The 21,605-nt window shown below is 38.9% G+C and overlaps 4 protein-coding genes and 1 non-coding gene across 6 annotated transcripts; 4 read left to right on the top strand and 1 right to left on the bottom strand.

Annotated features, from left to right (window-relative positions):
* The first annotated feature begins 2,031 nt into the window (after nt 1-2,031).
* LOC140766206 (WEB family protein At2g38370-like) lies at nt 2,032-5,240 on the top strand. The gene is made up of 2 exons (XM_073105675.1): nt 2,032-2,406; nt 3,534-5,240. Exons 1-2 carry the CDS (start codon nt 2,209-2,211, stop codon nt 5,013-5,015), a joined length of 1,680 nt encoding a protein of 559 aa, XP_072961776.1. The 5' UTR covers nt 2,032-2,208; the 3' UTR covers nt 5,016-5,240.
* Nucleotides 5,241-5,270: 30 nt separating this feature from the next.
* Nucleotides 5,271-5,352, top strand: TRNAS-UGA (transfer RNA serine (anticodon UGA)). The gene has a single exon. It is a non-coding gene; the product is annotated as a tRNA-Ser (tRNA).
* A 1,271-nt stretch (nt 5,353-6,623) lies between these two features.
* On the top strand, nt 6,624-11,122 carry LOC140764959 (uncharacterized). 2 transcript variants are annotated; one of them, XM_073103842.1, is made up of 6 exons: nt 6,624-6,779; nt 7,712-7,810; nt 8,645-8,829; nt 8,963-9,163; nt 10,116-10,175; nt 10,782-11,122. In XM_073103842.1, exons 2-6 carry the CDS (start codon nt 7,714-7,716, stop codon nt 10,926-10,928), a joined length of 690 nt encoding a protein of 229 aa, XP_072959943.1. In that variant the 5' UTR covers nt 6,624-6,779; nt 7,712-7,713; the 3' UTR covers nt 10,929-11,122. The 2 variants fall into 2 exon arrangements, with proteins under 2 accessions (XP_072959943.1, XP_072959944.1); XM_073103843.1 differs by having other exon boundaries at nt 6,625-6,779; nt 8,966-9,163.
* Nucleotides 11,123-12,938: 1,816 nt separating this feature from the next.
* On the top strand, nt 12,939-15,071 carry LOC140765891 (adenine/guanine permease AZG1). The gene has a single exon (XM_073105192.1). It carries the CDS (start codon nt 13,201-13,203, stop codon nt 14,902-14,904), a length of 1,704 nt encoding a protein of 567 aa, XP_072961293.1. The 5' UTR covers nt 12,939-13,200; the 3' UTR covers nt 14,905-15,071.
* Nucleotides 15,072-18,668: 3,597 nt separating this feature from the next.
* On the bottom strand, nt 18,669-21,426 carry LOC140765139 (CBL-interacting protein kinase 18-like). The gene is made up of 2 exons (XM_073104076.1): nt 21,303-21,426; nt 18,669-20,521 (listed from the first exon to the last, which is right to left on the bottom strand). The coding sequence occupies exon 2, from the start codon at nt 20,190-20,192 to the stop codon at nt 18,837-18,839; it is 1,356 nt and encodes a 451-aa protein (XP_072960177.1). The 5' UTR covers nt 20,193-20,521; nt 21,303-21,426; the 3' UTR covers nt 18,669-18,836.
* Between the last annotated feature and the right edge of the window lie 179 nt (nt 21,427-21,605).

The raw sequence follows: 21,605 nt of genomic DNA, 5'->3' as shown, positions 1-21,605 counted from the left end.
AGAATCCTTATAATAATACCACAATTCCACATGGAATTAAGCCGTTGAGTTATTATCCTTTGACTTCTTCGTCTTACTAATATCGATCCGAAGGTGAAGTTTAAAAAAAACAAGGTAGACTCCATGAAGAAGATCCAATGAAGTGAAGAGATCTGCTACGAAACTCAACTGACAAGGAGAGCGAGTCTTGGGCATAGCAACATGCATGATTGACTCAAGACTTGGTTGGGATTAGGGCATGTGCCGCTGCATGTTAGCCCATAACTATTAAATATTAATGCCATGAGAGTTGATGAAAGAAGTGATAGTTCGACCTTTTTCTGTTGCATATGAGTATGAATAATTCATTACTATATGCCGGCCATAATTAATAATCATAAATATCTATAAATAATACTGTTGCTAAGTTATATATATATATATATATATAGAGAGAGAGAGAGAGAGAGAGAGAGAGAGAGAGAGAGTTATTTCCATTGCAGTCCACTCGTAGTCTTATATCGATAACTGTGGCCCAATATAGTCTAGCTGAAGATTGAGTGATGTAAAGCCCAAGATTTAACGAATAGTGAATGCCCAAGCCCAAGCTCGAGCCTATTACATTATTCTTTTAAGGGATTTTACATAATTGCCATCCAAACATTTCAAAATATCATAATCACCACCGAGATCAAAAAATGTCATTCCTGTTAGCTAAATCTAACTAATCATGATTAAAATATAACTTAGATCTAAATTAACTATTTTGGTCTTGTATACATTATTACAAGTAGTTAAAAGCTATCTAATATTATACTCAATACTATAGTATTACGAATATATCTTATTTTATATGAGACAAAAAATTATTGATAAATATTTTATATTTTATATTTTAAAAAACCGGTGCTCAAGTTATTCATTAACTTTAATTATTATATGTTAGAATTATTCTGTTTAAAAGTTAATTATAATGATAAATTTAAAAGAGCTAAAAAGACTTTAGTGGCAAATCTGATACTTTAAAAATGTAGTGAAAATTATGATATTTTAAAATTTTTCAATGACAATTATATTAAAATACCTCTTTTAAAGCAGAATCAATATTTTCGAACAAGAATCATAAATATTAGAGCAAAAATAAGTAATATAAAATAACTATTATGCCCATGCTCTATCTTTAGCCCTCCCACCCCATGAAAATTATAAGAGAGTATTTTTGTTATTTTAAAAAATTATTATTGTTTAAGAGCTGAAATGTTATATATCGGTTGGACAAGTAGTTAACTCTCTTTTGATACTAAAATATTTAGGCTCACTAGGCTTTTGGTAATATAGTAAGCTATCTAATTTAGGCTTTAAGCCACATACGTCGTCAGATAATTACTCTAAGCTAAATGCTGCCAATATATATTCTAAATATTTATACTGCCAAGCTGCTCTTCTAAACTAATCACACTCCTAAATCATCAACCCCGACCTTACTTCGCCGCCTAGTCGACTACCTGATTACCCTCTCTCCTAACACTAACTAAGCGATAATTAGCAAATGAGCTATGCACTCATCAACTACCCCTCTACAACCCCCATGATTACGTACATATAAACTCTTGCCGTGTAAATAGCATTTTACCAACAAAGCCGTTGGTACGTTGCAAATCTGGTCGGACGACCGTTGGCACCGCCTACTAAACGGCCCAATGGGCCGAATGGGTCATAGAATCTTCATGTAATTCTCACAATATTTGAGGGCTTTTATGCAACACAATACCCTTTTTTTTCCAGCCCATGTAATCCAACGGTCTTTTCCTTTTCCTCCTCGTGATCCACGAAATAGAAGTAATTATGACAGCAGAAGCTAACGGGCAACTCTGACTCAAAAAGTATTCCCTTTATATAACCACACCGCTTTATCGGACCAACTGAAGAAGACACTGACACAGTCATAGAAGCAGACTTGTCACTGTTGTAGGAGAGTGAGTGAGAGAGTTTGGTGTGTATATATCAGCTTCTACAGCCATCTAACGGCTATTTCCGTCATCTTCGCCTTTTATAATTCAAGAAAACCCAGAAATTAAAAAAAAATCTTCCGCCCTTTTTTTCTTCTCTCTTATCCCTTCCACTTCACTGCTATTTTAGCTCGATCTAGGGTTCCTTTTGTTCCGCTACGAAAACATTAGTAATCTAATCGCAAGAAAGGAGGAGAAGGATTGGGAACAAAATTATACTATGGAGGGAACCCTACATTCGGCTCTGGGCGGAGAAGAGTTGCACGAAACCCTAATCGCCGCGGGGGAGGATCCCAAGTGGATGGGGAGGGTGGAGATCGACACTTCGGCACCGTTCGAGTCGGTGAAGGAGGCGGTGGATCGATTTGGCGGCAGCGCCGTTTGGAAGTCGCAGCTCAAGCAGCTTTTCGTCCCTGAGGTTTGTAGATTCTTAGGTTCCTACCTCCCTCACTTGTTTCCTCTTAGGATTCCATCCAATTTCGCTAATTTTCTCTTAAGTTTTGGAGTTGTGGTTGGTTCTAGTTACTACTTTTCAAAATGTTGCAAGTCCCAACAAGGGTTTGGCTATATAATATCATTTTCGTTTAGTCATCTCTAAACTTAAGCAAGGGTTCATGGCAAATCAAGTAACTCTCACAGTGAGCTCACTTTAAAAAGTTAGTTTTTGCAGTTTCCGCTATCTACATGAGGAAACTTGTCGTATCTTTTGACTAGTTACGTCCAACTTTTGATAGTCTGAAAAAACGAGATCTTGTCATAGGAAAGAATCAAACTTGACAGGACTCTGGAAATATGTGACCAAATTTATTAATGCTCATCTTCCAGGTATCGACCGTGAAGAGCATTCTCTACCCTACAAGGTAGGGGACAAACTAGGTTTTTGAACAAAACAAAGGAGTGTTGTTAATGATTCTGTCTTAAGAGCAGTAGATTTTTATGTCGCTTTCTTGCAGATTCATGTTGTTGCTTTCTTTTTGTTCTAAGTTACTTGGACTAACGATCATTAACCCTAGTCTATGGTTTATATCACTCTGCTGATTAAATTATAAAATACCTTTAGAGAATTTCTAACCGTGACCCACCATTTTTAAGCCATATCCCACGTTAGCCCACCCACTAAATCGAAAACCTCTTCCTAGATTTATCCAGTATACTTTATCCCACCAAAGGGTAATTTAGGTATTTTTGAAATTACCCTCGTTATTCTAATAGAATATTCCTTGGTTGATACCTTCCATTTGAAAATAGTTTGGTTTAGTCGACTTAGGGTGTCATATGAAAATTATACAAGAAAAATGAACATATTGTGTTACTTGAGAAACATAGTGTCTGAACACCATACATTCATCTATTATGCTAGGATTATGCTTCCTTTTTGCCTACAGATTCACAAAGAGCTGAATGGAGGAAGTGGATCCATAAAGCGATCCCAAATAATTGGGACTAATGATTTCTTCGTGTTCTTTTTGCGTCTACCTTGTTTGCTTGCATACTTATCTACATGATAATCTTTCTTCAACTTGTATTTGACATGTTTTTGTTCAGAACCGTCAGTCCTTTGAGGATGTTGATGTTATGAGAGTGGAAGAACAAACTGCACAACTAGAGAAGGATCTTATTGTCAAGGAGAGGGAAACACTTGAAGTTTTAAAAGAGCTGGAGATGACCAAAAAAACTGTAGCCGGATTAAAGTTGAAGATCCAAAGTGAAACCTCTGAAGGCCTGACAGCACTATCTATGAGCGTAGAGAGTACAAAGGTACATCCAATTCTTGAAAATGGAGAAGACAAAACTAAAGATCTGGATAACAATGTCGACACGGAAGGCCCAAATGCAGGGACAAAACAATCTCAAGGACTGATTTTTATGGAGCTGAAGCAGGCAAAGATGAACCTGAGCAGAACAACAAGTGATCTAGCTGGAATTCGAGCTTCTATTGATATACTGAACAGCAACATAGAGAAGGAAAAAGAATTACTTGAGAGTACCCTAGAGAAGCTATCTTCAAAAACTGCAATGGCTTCTTCTCTAGAGGAAGATCTGAACCAAGTGTCACTGAAATTGCAGACTAAGGATTTTGATTGTAAAATGTGTGAAGATCCATCAAATATTTCGAGGGAGATCAAGCAAATGAACTCAGATATAGAAAAATACGGAAACACGACAAATGCTGCTAATTCTGAAGTTACGAAGTTGACCAGCGAAATTGAGAAGATGAAAGCTAGTATCAGAACTGCTGAAATACGATGGCTTGCAGCCAAGAAGATGGAAGAGGCTGCCAAAGCAGCAGAAGCTGTTGCTCTTGCTGAGATTGAGGCTCTGATAAGCAGTGAAAATTCAGCCACAGATCTCCAAAGTGCTTCTGGGGTAACTCTTTCTATGGAAGAGTATGCCATGCTTACTTCTAAAGCTCAAGAGGCGGATGAGAAGTCGAGAAAGAAAATTGAATCTGCTATGCTTCAGGTTGATGAAGCAAACCGGTCTAAGTCAGAGTTACTAATGAAAGTGGAGGAAGCAGAAGTGGAGGCTAAAGCAAGTAAGAAGGCACTTGAGGAGGCCCTAAAGAAGGTTGAGGCTGCTAATATAGGGAAGCTTGCAATTGAAGAAGCTCTTCGCAGATGGAGATCTGAACATGGTCAGAGGAGGCGCTCAATTCAAAGTTCCACTAAGTTCAAGAATTATTCATCTCACCATCGCAGAGATTCTCGGACAATTGATCTCAATGGGTTGAATCTGGTTACTGATGGTTCAAGGAATTCACTAAAGCCAGCAATGTCAATTGGCCAAATATTGAGCATGAAATTGACGGGTTCAGAAGAATGCGATACTGGTGTATGGGAGAAAAAAACCGAAAGACCCAAGGTTTCATTGGGTGAGATACTGAACAAAAAACATGGACTCTTGTCCACTGAAGATGCACATGCTCGCAAGCAATTCTCTGCTAAGAGGAAGAAGTTTGGCTTTGTCGGCTTATCAGTTCTCTTGGTAAAGCAAAACAAGAACAAGAAGAAGAGACCGTCTTTATAGTCCAAGGTAGCCATCGAGTAGCCGACATTTGCCTTTGTATTCTTTGTTTCTGTAACATAGATGCTGTAAAGTTGCTCTACCGGTTGTTATTAGGTTCCTTTCACTAATCACTAGTGATCTCACCTTATGCATTCGTGATGTATTATCCTTAGAACTACTCGACTTATGCTTCCATGTAACCATGTTGCAAAGTAAATCGCAGATTGTTTATTCTTATGTTACAATCGGAAAAAACTTGTGATCCACTATCATCTTGTCGATATGTCCGAGTGGTTAAGGAGACAGACTTGAAATCTGTTGGGCTACGCCCGCGCAGGTTCGAACCCTGCTGTCGACGATTTATTTTTCTCTTAATTCTTTTCATTAATGAGTATTGGTCACAACTACCTTTGTTTCCCCGTGAGTGATAGAAAAGAGAAAATTAAGATATATATTTTTTTGTTTGAACTGAGAAAAAAATGGAGAGAAATTTTTAAAAGGAATAATTGCAGTTAACTCTCATAAACTATTATTATTAACCGCACAACCCGACTTAAGAAATAGCTTAGTTGAGAGATCTACATATATTCTTTTTTTTATTTTGTTCAAGTGTAAAATAATAATTAGGCTTACAGATGGAATTATTTAAATAATGTTTCTAGTCTAGTAGGAATAATAATTTGATATTTACTTTCTAATTTAAAATAGAGAAAACCAATAATTCTAAAACAAATTGAAAAGTAAATTGGAATAATTACTTACTCACAATATATAATTTAGTAGCTTCTATTTTATCCCTCACGGAGCATTTGAAAGGACAAAAGATAAATTGAAAATAGCAACAAAAAAAAATCGTATCTTTTATACAAATTATATGTATTTTATTATTAAAATATGTTCATTTATATAAAAATTAAACATATTTCAGTCTCAAAGGTCTAATTTTATTATCTTATTAATACTAAAATCTATATTTTTTTTATAAATAACCCAGCCCTTTGAGTTGCGCCTATATTACAATGTATCTAGACATGATCATCGGATGGGTCGGATTCGGATTCGGGTTGGGATTTTCAGGTCAATCAGGCTTAAATATTTGTTCATGGTTCGACCCATCACTCACTCGGACCAAGCTAGAATAGTTTAACTTGTTACCGAGATCAGACTAGCCGGGCCAACTCAACCCACATTTTTAGCTATTTTTTTTTTAAATTTACCGTTAATTTATTTTTTTAAAAAATATTTCTGTTCCTCCATTACAAAAATAATATATTAAAAAATTTTAAACGTCTGCAAAATGGTATAATACCAAAATTTCCATTGATTTTATTGTAGCAGAACGGCGAGATACTGTAGTAGAATGGGCAAACTACTATAGTAAAACGGGCGGGCCTAGTTGCGGATCAAATGGGCGGGCAAAGGGCTGGCCCGGGCTCGAGTTGGGTCAGGCCCAAACTGGGTCTAGATGTACCTAATTTTTTAACACACAAAAATATACCTATTTCACACGCTAAAATAAGAAGAAAAAAAATGGGGTGGGGTGGGGGTGGGGGTGGGGGTGGGTGTGCGGGAAGATGGCTGAGTTGAGAGAGAGAGAAAAAAAAATCCATAGAAAGATGAACTAAGAATTAAAAGGTTAAAAAAAAAAAAATACTCTGCCTTTCACTCCCTATCCCCACTCACTCCATCCCTTATAAGAGTCAACTCCTCCATCCGATCGGAGGAGATCGTCTAAGGAACAGAAACATCCTCCTCCTCTTGCTCAATCCTATCCAGTCGCCGCAGGTTTCTTCTCTTTCCCTCATGCCCCCCCCCCGCCCCCCCACAAAATTTCTTGAATGTTTGATAGATTAATTACTTCGATTTGTCTTCAGCTATAATATTGGCATACATCCTCATGATATCGTTATTAATTTGTGGATCTCCTTTTCAGTTATTTGCGATTTATATCGATTTAGAACTTATGATTCTTAGTTAGCAATGCATTATGGGATTTTAGATAACAAATGAGTGATGAGATAGGACGGGGTTAGAGGGGTACTTCCTCGAAGGAACTAGATCATATACCTACATTCTAGTCCGCAACTATTTACCATAAGCGGCAGTATGCTTAAAGACAATTTAGACCAATTTATTTCTTTCAAGAATTTGCATCGGATTTTGTTTATAATATAACAATAGAAGAAAATTTCCAAAAAGAAATAGAAACAGGATTTACGTTGTACTGAAAGCCATATGTGAAGAGCCACCAAATCCTTAATCTCTAATGGCTAATCCCTTTGATAGGATAAGGTTTCCTTGTATAACAACAAAGAATCTTTAGTCTCAAATCTTCGGGGATTGACATAAGTTTTTCAAAACAGAATGCATGCTTCAACAATTCCTAGAAGTATGCATTTTGGAGCTAAATAAGCACATAAGTATTTGTGGACTATAGCTATCCTATACAAGAGACTTGCCTGTCAACCAATGCTATGAATACCCATGAAATTAAATTGAATTTTATATAGCTGTCCAAATAACTTTTTCTCGATTATACCACTAAGATTTGTTTGATTTGACAAAATAACTTTTTCCCATCTTTTCTGTTGTATGCTTAATGGTTCTGTATCCTTTTCTTCTTTTCCACTTCATGACAGGCTGTAGGTATAAACTAGTTGTTATCAATAATTCAAATTTGACTAAATTAGTTGCCGATTGGTTACTCTATGCAACAGGTATGATTGTTTCACAAACAGGGTTGGTTCTTCTACTTACCCTGTATATTGGCTGTACGAATGCAGATGTCAGAAGTTTGACGACTTCAGACAGTGTGGGTGAGTTGCCTGTATAGTTGCTATATGCACGCTATAATTATCGTTCTTGTTCATGTTTTTTACTTGTAGATAGAGTAGTGTCTTACTGTCTTTGAACATAGTAACATTCAATCTGAGCTTAAACTCCATATACTTTTCAAGCATTATGATTGATCTGCTATGTGATAGCATAGGTAATGAAGGGAAAGAATCTGTAAGGTTGCAGCCGTTGTCATTCTATTTTGGTATATTTGACTTCCAAATGAGTTAATATAAGAGAACCGCAAAACTTCTTCTTCTTCTTCTTCTTCTTCTTCTTCTTCACATAGTTTAGTTTTATTACGCTTGCTCCAGACTGAGTATAAGCCATCAGTGCACGTCTTGGTTTCTGTCATGCATTGATGCATAACCTAGTTTCCGTCAAGTGTTGATGTATGTCCTAGTGTCAAATCTATCTGGTTTCCAAGAATTCTTTTTAAAATCTAAAACCATTATATACTGTATGCCTTTGTGCATCATTTTCTTTGAGATGGCCATTTCAACATAATTTATGGCTCTGGTTAATCTACTGTGCAGTTTATTCTGGGATTACTAGGTTTTAATTTTTTTTTTCTATCTACAAGTTTTTGCCAGATCCTGCATCTACATTTAATGCAGAAAAGAAATCTTGTGATGTTTCTATTTTGAATATCCCGGTCTTATGCATCAGAATGTAGTTTCAGAAAATAACTCTTTATTTCTCCAATTTTTTTAAGTATGGCTTGCAGTCCTAAATTTTTTATTTTCCATATGAGTCCTCCACTTTGGTTTAACATGTTATTTGATAATTGATCATCATGTTTTCTGTTGTGCCAGTTGGTAATAGATTTTCCAGTGAAAGCAAGATATCTGTAGCAACTGTGAAGAATGAAAAACTTTGCCAACTATGTGAGGAGTATGCAGGCGAAGCAATCCACTATCTTAGTGAAAATAAGACCCAGTATGAGATCATCCATACCCTTCATCAAGTATGCTCCGGTCTGCTCTCTTTCAAAAAAAAGGTACTCTTTTGCCTCATGTCAGAGTCTATATATTTCTTGTTTGAGTATGCAGAATGTAGGTTGAATTCCCTAAAACTGTCTACTTCATGCATAATGTTTTCTCAGATTTTATTTATTTATTTATTTTTTCTAGCAGTGCATTTCATTGGTGGACTATTATGCTCCTCTTTTCTTCATGGAGATTGCTACAATAAGCTCTGAGCAGCTCTGTGGAAAGGTAAACCTCTGTGGCCAGATGGGATTTGCTCGTCTTCAAAAACATGATGAGGCTTGTACACTTTGCCATTTGGTTCTTGTGGAAATTCTTACCAAACTAAAAGATCCTGACAGACAGGTAATTTATTATCTTTTAGAACTTTGCAATTTCAATATGTTCTTTCTTGCATGATGAAATTGGGTATGATCTAAAAGTAACATATAAAAGAGCCAATATAGCACATAATAATTGAAACTATACTGCAAGGAAACAGTTGCCAAGAGAGCTCACAGTTCTATTCCGTTAACTCCCTTCCTGAATAGTGCAAATGTTTGGGAAGTTGAGCAGAGAGATGCAGAGAGAGGTAGCCATACAGTTTGTTGGATCTTGGAGTGGAGAATGATGGTTTTTTATTTTTATTTTTTATGGATGTATGGATGGATGGATGGATGGATGGTTGAGAAGAGTTAACGAGGATGATCTTGATGGTGGTGATTGGCTGGTTGAGTAAACTTAAAACTTAACAGGGATACTTGTGAGTTGTGAGCAAAGGTGGATGAGAAGGCATGATTCAAGGAGGTAAAGTAGAGGAAGATGATGTTGGCCGCTCAAGAGGAGATGGGTAGTGGTAAGCGGAAAATGTTGCCTCAGTAATGGTGGTAGCAAGTGCTTGGAAGAGTAGTTGAAGATGGAGAAAGGAGGGATGAGAAGCATAACGTCTTGCATACCTGGATATATGGCTGAATGGAAATTATCTGATACCTGCTTTGTACATTATAATCTAGATTAACAGCGCCGCTCTCTGCCCTGTCCTGCTATTCTAAACTCTTCTTATTCGTCTTTCCTATGCTATCTTATAACACTGATGCAAACAGGTGGTTAATTCTAATTAGATATTTACAGATTTAAACAGAGACCTCTTGAATATTCTTGGCCTAAAGCTTTTTGTATGCAACTTGTTTTTTCCTTTCTCCTATGTGAAGGTATCCAGTTAGCTTTAACAAATTTGTTCTTCATGTATGGAAGTATTACTCCTTTAATACAGACTGCTAACTTTCTGACAAATATTTTCTCTTTATATAATTGGCAGCTTGAGATACTCGAGGTCATTCTTAAAGGGTGTGACAAGATTGAGAATTTTGTGCCAGAGGTGAGCTTTTTAAGTATCTGATAGTTTGGTATAAATGCTATTATTAGGTTAAATTAAGTAACATGCATGAGATCTGAACCTAACAAATAGTATCACACACATAAACAGTAGTAGTCAGATTGCCGGATAACTAGCATTTGATGAGTTGGGCTAGAAACTTTTTGTTATAACTTTGCAAAGAACTTAATACTTTCCTAACTATTGATTGTGTATTGGGATTGAGAAGAATTAATCCAAAGAAAAGGACCAACGTCTTACTTTCTTTCACCATGAGACAAGCTTCTGTGAATTTCAAATGCATTCAAGGGCTAAAAAATGCTAAAACTTTTACCAGAAATGTGATATAAAGTTAGTCTATTTTTGTCTTATACTGAGCCAATTTTGTAGTTGTAAAGTTTACCCAGCTGCCATCTCGACTGATATCAGTATGAGCTGTACTATTCATTGGTGGTACAAGGATGTTTGCCTGTCCTTTGGATCTGAAACTTCAAACTAGCAATTTAGTGCTAATGGAAGAAGTTTTAGTCTATTCTTCTTTTGCTCTATTTTCTCTACCTTCATGAGAATTTAATTAACTATTTGCGTAATTTTCCTTTTTTTGGCCAGTGCAAGAAGTTGATCTTACAATATGGTTCACTATTCCTAGTGAACATTGAGACATTTCTCGAGACGACTGATGTCTGTACTTCCATCCATGCATGCAAAGCGAGCAACGAGTTTGTGGTTGAACCAGAAGACCTGGCTGCTTTCTGAATCTTTGTGTGTAAAAAGCAATTGGTGTCCGGTAAATGATTTTATTCGAAATAACGACTTCACTCCCTGCTGTTGCAAGTTTGCAACGATCATTCCACTGCGCTGCTCTGTTGTATCTGTATCTTATCAACTCTCCATTTGAGTTACTCCTTGTTCATCTTAAATATTTCTGGATCTATAATTCCTTCAGTTCACCCGTTTGCCAGTTTCTTATGCTGTTAAGTAACTCTAGCTTAATGTGTGGATTGTAATTACTCAGATTCAAACTAGTGCATTGACTCTTTTGTGAAGCAGCTGGTCATCCTCTTCAGGAAGTCAACTTGTAAGTCACAGTTTCTTCTTTCTCTTCTCTTGCCCTTTAATTTCATTACCAATCCATTTCCCCTAATAAAACATTAATAATCAAACGACCATCAAACCTAAGATCAAAATATCTGATGAAGAAAGCATACGATCGATTTTCACCTACCATGAAGTGAGTGAGGGATCACCGGCAAAGATATTGTCGTTTGACGGAGTAAAGTGTGCACCAAGGCAAGCATCCCAAAGTTGCCTCTATAAGTGTCAAGAAAGGGAGAAAGCATATGGATTTTCACCCACTACCATGAGGAAAATGTGGGGATATCTACTGAAAATGCTATTTGCAGTCAACGCACAAGCATCTCTATATTGCATTACATAATCAAGATAAAGGAGGTATAGAAGCAAACATCAAAAAGCCACCAAGCAAGCAAAATCTAACTAATAAAGTTGATTGACCAAGGGGAAAAGCCAACAAAAAATAGAAAAGAAAAACACACCTAATATTCTTCAACATGATGTCCAGCAGAATTGTCTACTCCTCTAAAAGCCCACCATTCCGCCATCCAGCTTTAGACAACTGAGAAGTTAGTTTAGCGACTCAATACAATAATATGTTAATTTAAAAGGATAGGATAGCTCATCATTAAACAACTTAATACACATGAAAAGAGAATTGACCTTTTTTTATCCGGTCCATACATACAGTACTTAATAAAAACTATTATTTAGTCTCATCATTATTGAGGGGTGGGACTCTTTTTAAGTCTACACCAACCAAGACGTCACGTGCCAAATTGGCTTAAAGAAGAAGAAGAAGAAGAACGCATTTGGGGGGCCTGGGGGGCTTGGAAACAGCCGACCCCATTTGTCTTGGCTTACGACACATAAAGATGGTGTCACTTGGAGATAACAAACACCAAATACTTGGTTCCACTTGTTCCTACTCTTGCATGTAATCATCACCAGCGTTTCTATTCACTTAAATAGTTTAATAGTACCCCAATTCCACTATTCTTCTAATCCACCTCCAACCACGTAGCCGTCTTCTAGAATACCGCGTCCTCCAACCCATTTTCAGGCTGTAGCCCACTAAATCTGCGTTGCCTCGTCATTACCGGCCACCGTCTAAGTGATCACCGGACGGACGGCGTTCGTAATGAATCCGTTTGGGGGGGGGTGGGGGAGGGGTGGCGGGGGCGGTGGGAAGCACGTGAGTGGTACGAATTTTGTTATTGTGAATTGTGATGGGTCATATTTGGCTTGAATGCTCTCATCTAATTCTACAGTGGGAATTGAAGGCCTTTCAATTTCTGGGCCCACTAAATTGTCGTGTGCCCGGTTGGGTGCTAAATACCAATCATACCGTCCTAACCTAAAGCTCTATCCAGTACCCACATCATCAATATGTTATAATTGTTTTTATTGTCCTTTACCAGCTCATCCTATTGTTATTGTTTTACCATCAGCAGTCTTTTATTAATAATCTAAACTATTAGCAGTCTTTATTAATTGTGTAATTTTTAACAGTCTTTTGCTAAACTATCTCCGCCCCGGCCCAGCCCATTAATCCTTGTTATTTGCCCCTTTCCAAATATTAAGAATGACTCATCCAGTAGAATAGTTTTGAAACTAAAAGCAAATCTCTCTCTCTCTCTCTCTCTCTCTCTCTCTCTCTCTCCGTATTTCGCGCGTTTCCGTTTACCCGTTACCGTCTCGGAATCGGAACGCCTACCAATAACCCACTCAAATCCAAGGAAAATGAAACGGAAACAAAGAAGTCTGAATTGGAATCTCTTTCCTCGTTTGACTACACCATCAATACTATTTTCTCCAAGATGAGAGATCCCATTCCATATATATATAAACTCCTTAGAATCTCCTCTTTTAATTCGAGACACCTCTCTTCTCTCTCTCTCCCTAATCCCACCGGATTAGAATCATTGTTATTACTCGTCCTAGTAAATAACCAATGGATCCGATTCCAACCACCTCACCCTCCACATCCACCTCCACCACCCGGGTCGGCCGGCTCAACGCGGCCGTGGCCGGGTCACGGGTCGGGAAGCGCTTCAAGCTGGTGGAGCGAGGCACGACGTTCACCACCGAGCTCCGCGCAGGGACCGCGACGTTCCTGACGATGGCCTACATCCTCGCCGTCAACGCCTCCATCCTCTCCGACTCCGGCGCCACGTGCGACGTGTCCGACTGTCTCAACCCTTCGCCCACCTGTAAGTTCCCGCCGGTCGACCCTGGCTACTCATCGTGCCTCGACCGGGTCCGGCGCGACCTCATCGTGGCCACGGCGGCATCTTCTATAATCGGATCCTTCATCATGGGGTTGTTCGCAAATCTACCCCTCGCCCTCGCCCCGGGGATGGGCACCAACGCCTACTTCGCCTACACCGTCGTCGGCTTCCACGGCTCCGGCAGCCTCTCCTACTCCACCGCCCTCGCCGCGGTCTTCTTAGAAGGATTAATCTTTCTTATCATCTCCGCGCTCGGATTCCGCGCCAAGCTGGCAAAGCTCGTCCCGAAGCCCGTCCGGATCAGCTCGTCCGCTGGGATCGGGCTTTTCCTCGCATTTATCGGACTCCAAAACAACCAAGGCGTCGGTCTCGTCGGGTACAGCTCGTCGACGCTCGTCACCCTAGGCGCCTGCCCCCTATCCGATCGCGCCTCCGTCGCCCCGGTACAAACCTTCGCCAACGGCACCGTGGCTTTAATCCCCGGCGGCACAGTCTCAAGCGACTTCCTCTGCCTCCATGGCCGCATGGAGAGCCCCACCTTCTGGCTCGCCGTCGTCGGATTCGTCATCATCTCGTTCTGCCTCATTAAGAACATCAAGGGCGCCATGATCTACGGCATCGTCTTCGTCACCGCCGTCTCCTGGTTCCGCAACACCGCCGTCACCGCCTTCCCCAACACCACCGCCGGCAACGACAACTACGATTACTTCAAGAAGGTCATCGACGTCCACCGCATAAAGTCCACCGCCGGCGCCCTTAGCTTCAAAGGCATAGGGAAAGGCTACTTCTGGGAAGCGCTCGTCACCTTCCTCTACGTCGACGTGCTCGACACAACCGGCACTCTTTACTCCATGGCCCGCTTTGCCGGCTTCGTGGACGAGAAGGGCGACTTCGAGGGGCAGTACTTCGCGTTCATGTCCGACGCCACGGCGATCGTGACGGGGTCGCTGCTAGGGACTTCCCCCGTAACGGCCTTCATCGAGTCGTCGACGGGGATCAGAGAAGGCGGGCGTACTGGCCTGACGGCGTTGACGGTGGCCGGGTACTTCTTGCTGTCCTTCTTCTTCACGCCGCTCCTCGCGTCGATACCGGCGTGGGCGGTGGGACCGCCGCTCGTTCTGGTTGGGGTGCTGATGATGAAGTCGGTGATGGATATCGACTGGTCGGATATGAAGGAGGCGATCCCGGCTTTCATGACGCTGATCTTGATGCCTCTCACCTATTCCATTGCCTACGGGCTCATCGGAGGAATTGGGACCTACATCGTGTTGCATTCCTGGGATTGGGCTTGGGCTGGGTGGGACCGCCTAGGATTAGGGAAGCGGATTACGAGGAGTACTAATAACAAGTTAGCCGCTAACGATGATCATCGTGTCACTGCTAATGGATCTAGTAGCAACGAGATCAAGCAGCTTGACGTGGTTTAGATCAAGCTCTCTTTTTCTTTTCCTTTTTCCTTTTCTTTTCCATAAAAGTTTTTGAATCCAAAGATTTGGAACGAGATTGTAGATATATTTAAAATGTTTATCTCTCTTCTCCTATTTAAACAAAAAAGAATATATAAAAAAATAGTCTACCTTTAGCTTTTATTATCATTTTGAACTTTCGGCACATATTTTTGAAGTTATTAGTGATGATATTCTTTTGTATCCGTGCACATACAAATCAATCTTTTCACTGGACAAGGACAGAGAATTTGTTGGATCCTGCAATTGGGAGTTAGAGAAAGAGATTGAGTGCTCTAACTTCTGCTATCCAGAGTTCTCAACTTTCTTTTTTTAATTTTGGGAGGTGATAACTTTTAAAAAGGTTGGAGATGGTGGTTTTCCATTGACTGTGGAGAATATTCCATGTCCAATAATTGGAGGCTTGTAAAGAAGCCAAGGGACGTTGGTCTTTGGATTGATGTTGTAGTTTGTTATACTGTCTGGCTCTTATTAGATACTGTGTCACATTTTCCTAATCAGCATTACGTATTTATTACTTAGTAATGAGATATACACTTGTGTCTCAAATTAAACGGTGGAGCCAAAGATGTGAGGAAAAGATAAGACTACTCTTTTCAAAGGTTCCGATGCACATATATGGATGCCATTCTTCCTATTAAAAAGGAGTATAGTCCAAGGTAAGAATAATTAGAGGCAGGGAAAGGGAAAGGAGCTGATATTTTGAGTTCCTTGTTTGAACCGTCTCTGCTAACATGATAGCTACTATATAATCTTTAGAGTTCACATTTCTACACATGTATACGTATACATAGCAAACCTAGTCAACTCAAATGCAGGTCAACAAAGCTAATCTAGTCACAGCAGCAACATATGATAGTGATTCTTTCCGTTTTCACATTGATAACTCAAACATAAGTATATTGAATTATTTTTCTTTTCTTTTATGGAGCATTCAATGCAAAAGAAATGAATAATCTTTTGGAATCTAAACTTGGCTAGTTATATATATTATAAATGATAAGTACATGCATATCTATTAACATAATATTAAAATGCTTAGTTTGTTATCTTTATAGGCATATCCCAAGCAGGAGGGAGACCAAACTAGTTGAAGAAAGTAGGATCAACATGGGGCTATTCACATGTTGCCATCTCTTTCACAGATGGTGTGAGCACTGAGCAAGTGAGAATTAAAATAAAATAACTCAAACACTTTTATCATTTTCTTTTCTTTCTCTTCACAAGAAGAGGCTAAGCCTCCTACCCTCACTTTTTGCGGCGTTTATGAGGTTGATAGCTACATCCTTTAAATGCCTCCTTGAAGTTTGAATACTATTCTCCTCATCAATACATACATATATATATATATATATGTACAATTAATTAGGATCGAAGCAAAAGAACTAGTGGATTAGTGGGACTAAAGTAGTTAAAATTTCATGGCTAATGCTGGGGCAAAGGAGACCAGTGAAATAAACTTAGGGGGTAAACTTGTTATCAAATTGAGACAAGATGTGGTGATCTTTTTGCCGACCCACCAATTGCAAGTAGATTACAGGGACAGGGTGTTAGACAGGTCCCCCATTCAAGGTACATCATGGAAGCAAGTTAAGGATTTGGACCTAATAATTACTGCTACTAGTGGGATTAAGCTCATTAAATATGCATTACCTGGCAGGATCCTCTGTACTTGCATTTAGAGGGGAAAAAAAAAATGAGCTTTTTCAAATGTCAAGGATGCACATCAGCACATGGAATTTTGGCAACCAGCAGCAGCTCCTCCAAGTTGATAGTTGTCTTCATTGACTGAATCCGAGTGTCTCTTCTTCTTCATCGATTCTTACTCCCAGACAGACCTAAAAGATTTCGAGTTACATACTGTATCTTTACTGGTATTCCAGTGGTTGAGACATACACATACACATACACATATACATGTCGTTCTCAGGCTAAAGAAAGTTAGGTTTCTCTTTTCATAAATGTGCCACTGAGTCGTTTACATTGTGTGGTGGAAATATGAGAAGAACTTGCACGAAAGAATCGATAGGTCGGTGCCTACAAGTAGGATTTCATTCTATGTTTTCTTTTTCTTTTTTTCTTTCTAATACTTTTATAATGTGAGTGTGGGATAGCTAACTTAGCCACTAAAGAAACCTACATAAGAAGTGGACAAGAAAAGTGGCCCGTAATAATAAAGTGATTATATCAGCATTTAATGAAATCGAAGGAGAAGTCATGAATAGGATGGAAAATTATCTTGATTTAATTCCTCCTTTTTGAAGAATTGAGAGCGTTAGGCAGGTGGATGATAAAAATTAGTCTAGGAAGGACAGTAACTTTTTTGCGTAACAAAAGAACACGAGAAAAAAAAGTCTGTGGTTGCTCTATCAATAGTTCTTATTATTCTTGTTAAATATCACTATCCACTACTAATAATTCTGGCTTTCTTGATCATGTGGGATGCATTAATTGCGTGGACTTTGCTACCCCCAGTTGCCACTTATTACGGGCTCTGGATTTGAATCGCATCTACTCCAAGAAAACTTCAACCAAAACTTAGTACAAGTTCAAAGAATGGGATTGGAAATAATAATAATAATAATACTAATAGTAGAGTATTATGATCTTTTAGATAAGAAACTATTTATCTAGCTTTATTCTAGCTTTATAGATTTATCCTGAGTTTATCTATTCTCAGAGTGGATTGTAGTGGCTCAGAAGGGCATTTTGGTGGCAGTAAACAGAGCTGTGCCAAGTTGATACCAACTCATATGGACATCAGAAACTGCACAAGTCTGTCACTGACGTTGCTTCCAAACTGGTGATCACCAATACCCCAAGAAATTTTTGTTCACAAGACTATATTATATCTTGGACAAACCTACATGCAATTATATAATGAGGCCCACATCAAAAGATGTACTTGGGGAGAAAATTTTAGCTGGTGGCGGCGCAACTACCTCTCAAGGTTGGTTAATATTCTGTGAAGAGAACAAACGGCTCCAGACTTCCAATAAAGAGGGTCTGAGTATTAGACTTTTCCTCTTGTATATTTATGTCAAATAAGAGGAGCTTATGGGTAAGATGGTACAGGATTTGAAAAGTTTAGCAGATTTTCTCCATAGTTTTTATGCTTTACAACAAACTGGTCTTAATCAAAGTGGAAGCTGAAGTTGAACCATGGCAAGGAACTAAGAAACTTTTGTCCTACCAATTTGTCCTGCTACTCTTTGGATTAGGTTCATTAGATGTTACCATGAGAAGCTAGCTTGGACTTTATTACCAGAAAAAACTACTCACCCAGTAGATTGGACGACTGGATCTCTAAAATTGCAAGTCAGGCCTTGGGCCCAAAGTCTTTAACTTTAGCTCTGTTGCAAGATACATCACTAGTATTCTGTCTATGGGCAGTATCTCTTTGGCACAATACAGTGTAACATATCTTTTCGATATTTGGTTCTCTAAAATATTATTATGCAGCAGATTGGCGAGAGTTGGAAGCAATGCATGGGCCCGGACCCAGATTCAACTTTAGCACTGTTCAAACACTATCTTACAAATATTTTTATCTGTGGAGCTACTTTGTGCATTCCAAAGTTACAAATTTGAATCACCAGGGAGGCTGGTCCTACACACCCATAAAACAAGTAATGTCGGCGGTCTTCTAGTAACTTCTATAAACTGCCTACTTAAAAGAACATCACTTGAATAATTCATATGCAGAAATCCTTTTGACAAGAATGTGTTCGAAGGCGCATCGCGTCCATTATGATGTTAAAACAAGTTCAGGTTTACTTACAATAACCGAAAAAAAATAAGGTAGAATGCATACTGACAGAGAAACAACAAGCAAATAAACATCAGGTGATTAACTTAAAACAAGGAACAATCCTCGGGCCTAGTGACACAAATCAGCATGTCTCTGGTTGTTGCTGTTGTTGCTGCGCACCTTGCCATGCCCAAACAATATCTGAAAGGGCCGGTTTTATGTCTTGCTTCCACAACTTCTGGTACTCCAGTGTATCCCCATTGGTCTGTTTGATTTCCACCAAATGAAATGTGGGGGTGACCTCAAAGATCTCAGCATCAATGGCCAAAACCCCTTTTCTTCCTTCCCTTTGAGATTCCATCTTCAAAACCCCACAATCCTTCTTCTTGACTTTCAGCTTCAAGCACTTAGCAATATCCTCCAGTTTTGAGATAATCACCGAAGCTGGCTTGCTGGATGTGAATCTTGCTTCTCTATTGTGGTCAGTCTCTTCAAACAAGCCTGAAAGATCAAATCCTGCTGAAAGAGAGATGATATCAAAAGCATTCAAGTTGGTTAATTTTCCACTGTCCTGCTTCTCCTCAACCCCGCAGCTATCTGAGGAATTAAAATCAGCATCTTTGTCAGAAGGAACAGGAACAATTTCATTTGTTTCTCTATTTTTCCTTATTAGTTTGTCATCAAGTCCCTTTCTAAACCAAGGAGTTTCCATGATTTTTGCAATTGAGATCCTGGTACTTGGGTTTGGGTCCAGAATTCTAGACAATAGCCTTCGAGCATCTGGTGAGAACCAACGAGGACATTTGAATTCTGCTTTTCCAATCTTCCTATACATCTCCATCAGATTTGAATCATGAAAAGGGAGATAACCAGCCATGAGAACAAATAAGATCACTCCACAAGACCATGTATCAGCTTTTGCACCATCATATCCTTTTCTGCTGATTACCTCAGGAGCAACATACGCAGGAGTACCACAAGTTGTGTGGAGTAGGCCATCCTGACTCTTAGATTCAGCAAGAGCACTCAAACCAAAATCTGATATTTTCAAATTTCCATTCTCATCAAGCAGAAGGTTTTCCGGTTTCAAATCACGATGATAAACACCTCTGCTGTGGCAGAAATCGACAGCACTGATCAATTGCTGAAAATATTTTCTTGCGACATCTTCTTTGAGCCTACCCTTGGCAACCTTGTTGAATAACTCTCCACCCTTGACATATTCAAGGACAAAGTATATCTTCGATTTGGTAGCCATGACCTCATACAGCTGCACAACATTTGGGTGCCTCACCAATTTCATAACTGAAATTTCCCGTTTAATCTGATCAATAAGCCCAACCTTCAAGACCTTGTCTTTGTCGATCACCTTGATAGCAACACTTTGGGAGCTCTTAAGATTCCTAGCATAGTAAACCTTGGCAAAGGTTCCTTGCCCTAATAGTCTCCCCATCTCATACTTTTGCATCAAAACACTTCCTTGATTGACTGTCCCCATAGTATTCTATGTATAAACCACAAACAACACCCTACTTGCTCCCGCTGATATGTTTATACCTTCTATAAGCGGGATCCTCGGGATATAAGATTTCAACCGTCTTCTACAAGGTCGTGGTCTACCACATCTTTTATAGGATTTCTAGCCCCATTTTGGGTTCGTTGCCGGAGCACAGGCTGGACATGCTCCAGTACTCCAATCTCATCAGGAAATAGCAGGGTCGGCTCAGCTAGAGCCACAAAATCATTTACCTTAGATGGTAATGTCCTGGAGTTCAAACACATTTTTCAGCATTCCCTGGTATTTGTCGTCCAAATTTTACCCCAATCCTGCAAAGACAAATAGAATCTCTAATTATATCTCACAATGTTTGCCAAACATCCAATTCATCTTAAAAATTGTTAACATAAATTTCAAACCAAAAGGGAAAAAAAATAAAAAATAAAAAATAAAAACTTATGTATAAAAACAAACGAAGCAAGACAGCTCATTTAACAGTAACAATCCATGAGCGAGAATAATAATAAATGAAAATAACATCTATAAATTGCATTGATTCCTAGTTATACCAACATTTCCCTAAAAAGATCATAAAAGGAAAGAGGTATAGCCGCACAGCAGAATCTGGGGACAGCTAATTGGGGGAAAAAAAATCATCCACAAGCTTAAAGATATAACCATTCTAAAGGTGAAATTAAGAATCCTCTTTACTGAAATCAATAGCTTCCAAATATATATATGCAAAGCAAGCAAATGGACAAATTAAAAGAAAATTGAACTCATAAATACTATAAAATTGCATACTTTCTTTTTAAAATTAATCAACCATCAAAAGAATAAGGAATAGAATAAATCGGTAGATCAAGGTCGTCAAACAGAAGAATATTTGTACCCCACCCAAAAAAGGCCATACAGAGAACAGATTTGAACAAGAGAAATAAAAATTTTGAAAACTTACCAAACCAATGAAATCGATCAATTCAAAACAAAAAAATGGCAAAGAAATTTCAACAAAAACAACCCACAGAAAGCTAAACAATTTAGCTCACCAACAATCCGACAGAAAATTTGATGAAAAAAAGAATCCACAAATCACGAGAAATGGAGTACCTTTTCCCCACCGATTGCGATTCAAATCGGAATCGATGTATGAATGGATCTCAAATCGGAGGATGCGAACCAGGTATATTGAACCCTAACCTTCGAAACGCGTTCTAATATCTTTCGCCTTTCTGCTCTCTATATGGCCTCTCGGAAGCCCCATAGATGTCACCAATTGCCGAAGTACTAAAACACCCCTAGTTCCTTACAACAATTACAGTTAAACCTCTGGGCCTTTATCGGGCCGAAATCTCCAACCCAGTCTACCTTTCTATCACTTACCATATCTATTTCTATAAATTATTAAAATTT

This window comes from Typha angustifolia, chromosome 8 (assembly GCF_048772165.1).
Source record: "Typha angustifolia cultivar Huaian chromosome 8, ASM4877216v1, whole genome shotgun sequence".
NCBI lineage: Eukaryota > Viridiplantae > Streptophyta > Magnoliopsida > Poales > Typhaceae > Typha > Typha angustifolia.
The sequence above is the reverse complement of the archived record's forward strand: the minus strand, read 5'-3'. Positions and strand labels throughout refer to the sequence as shown.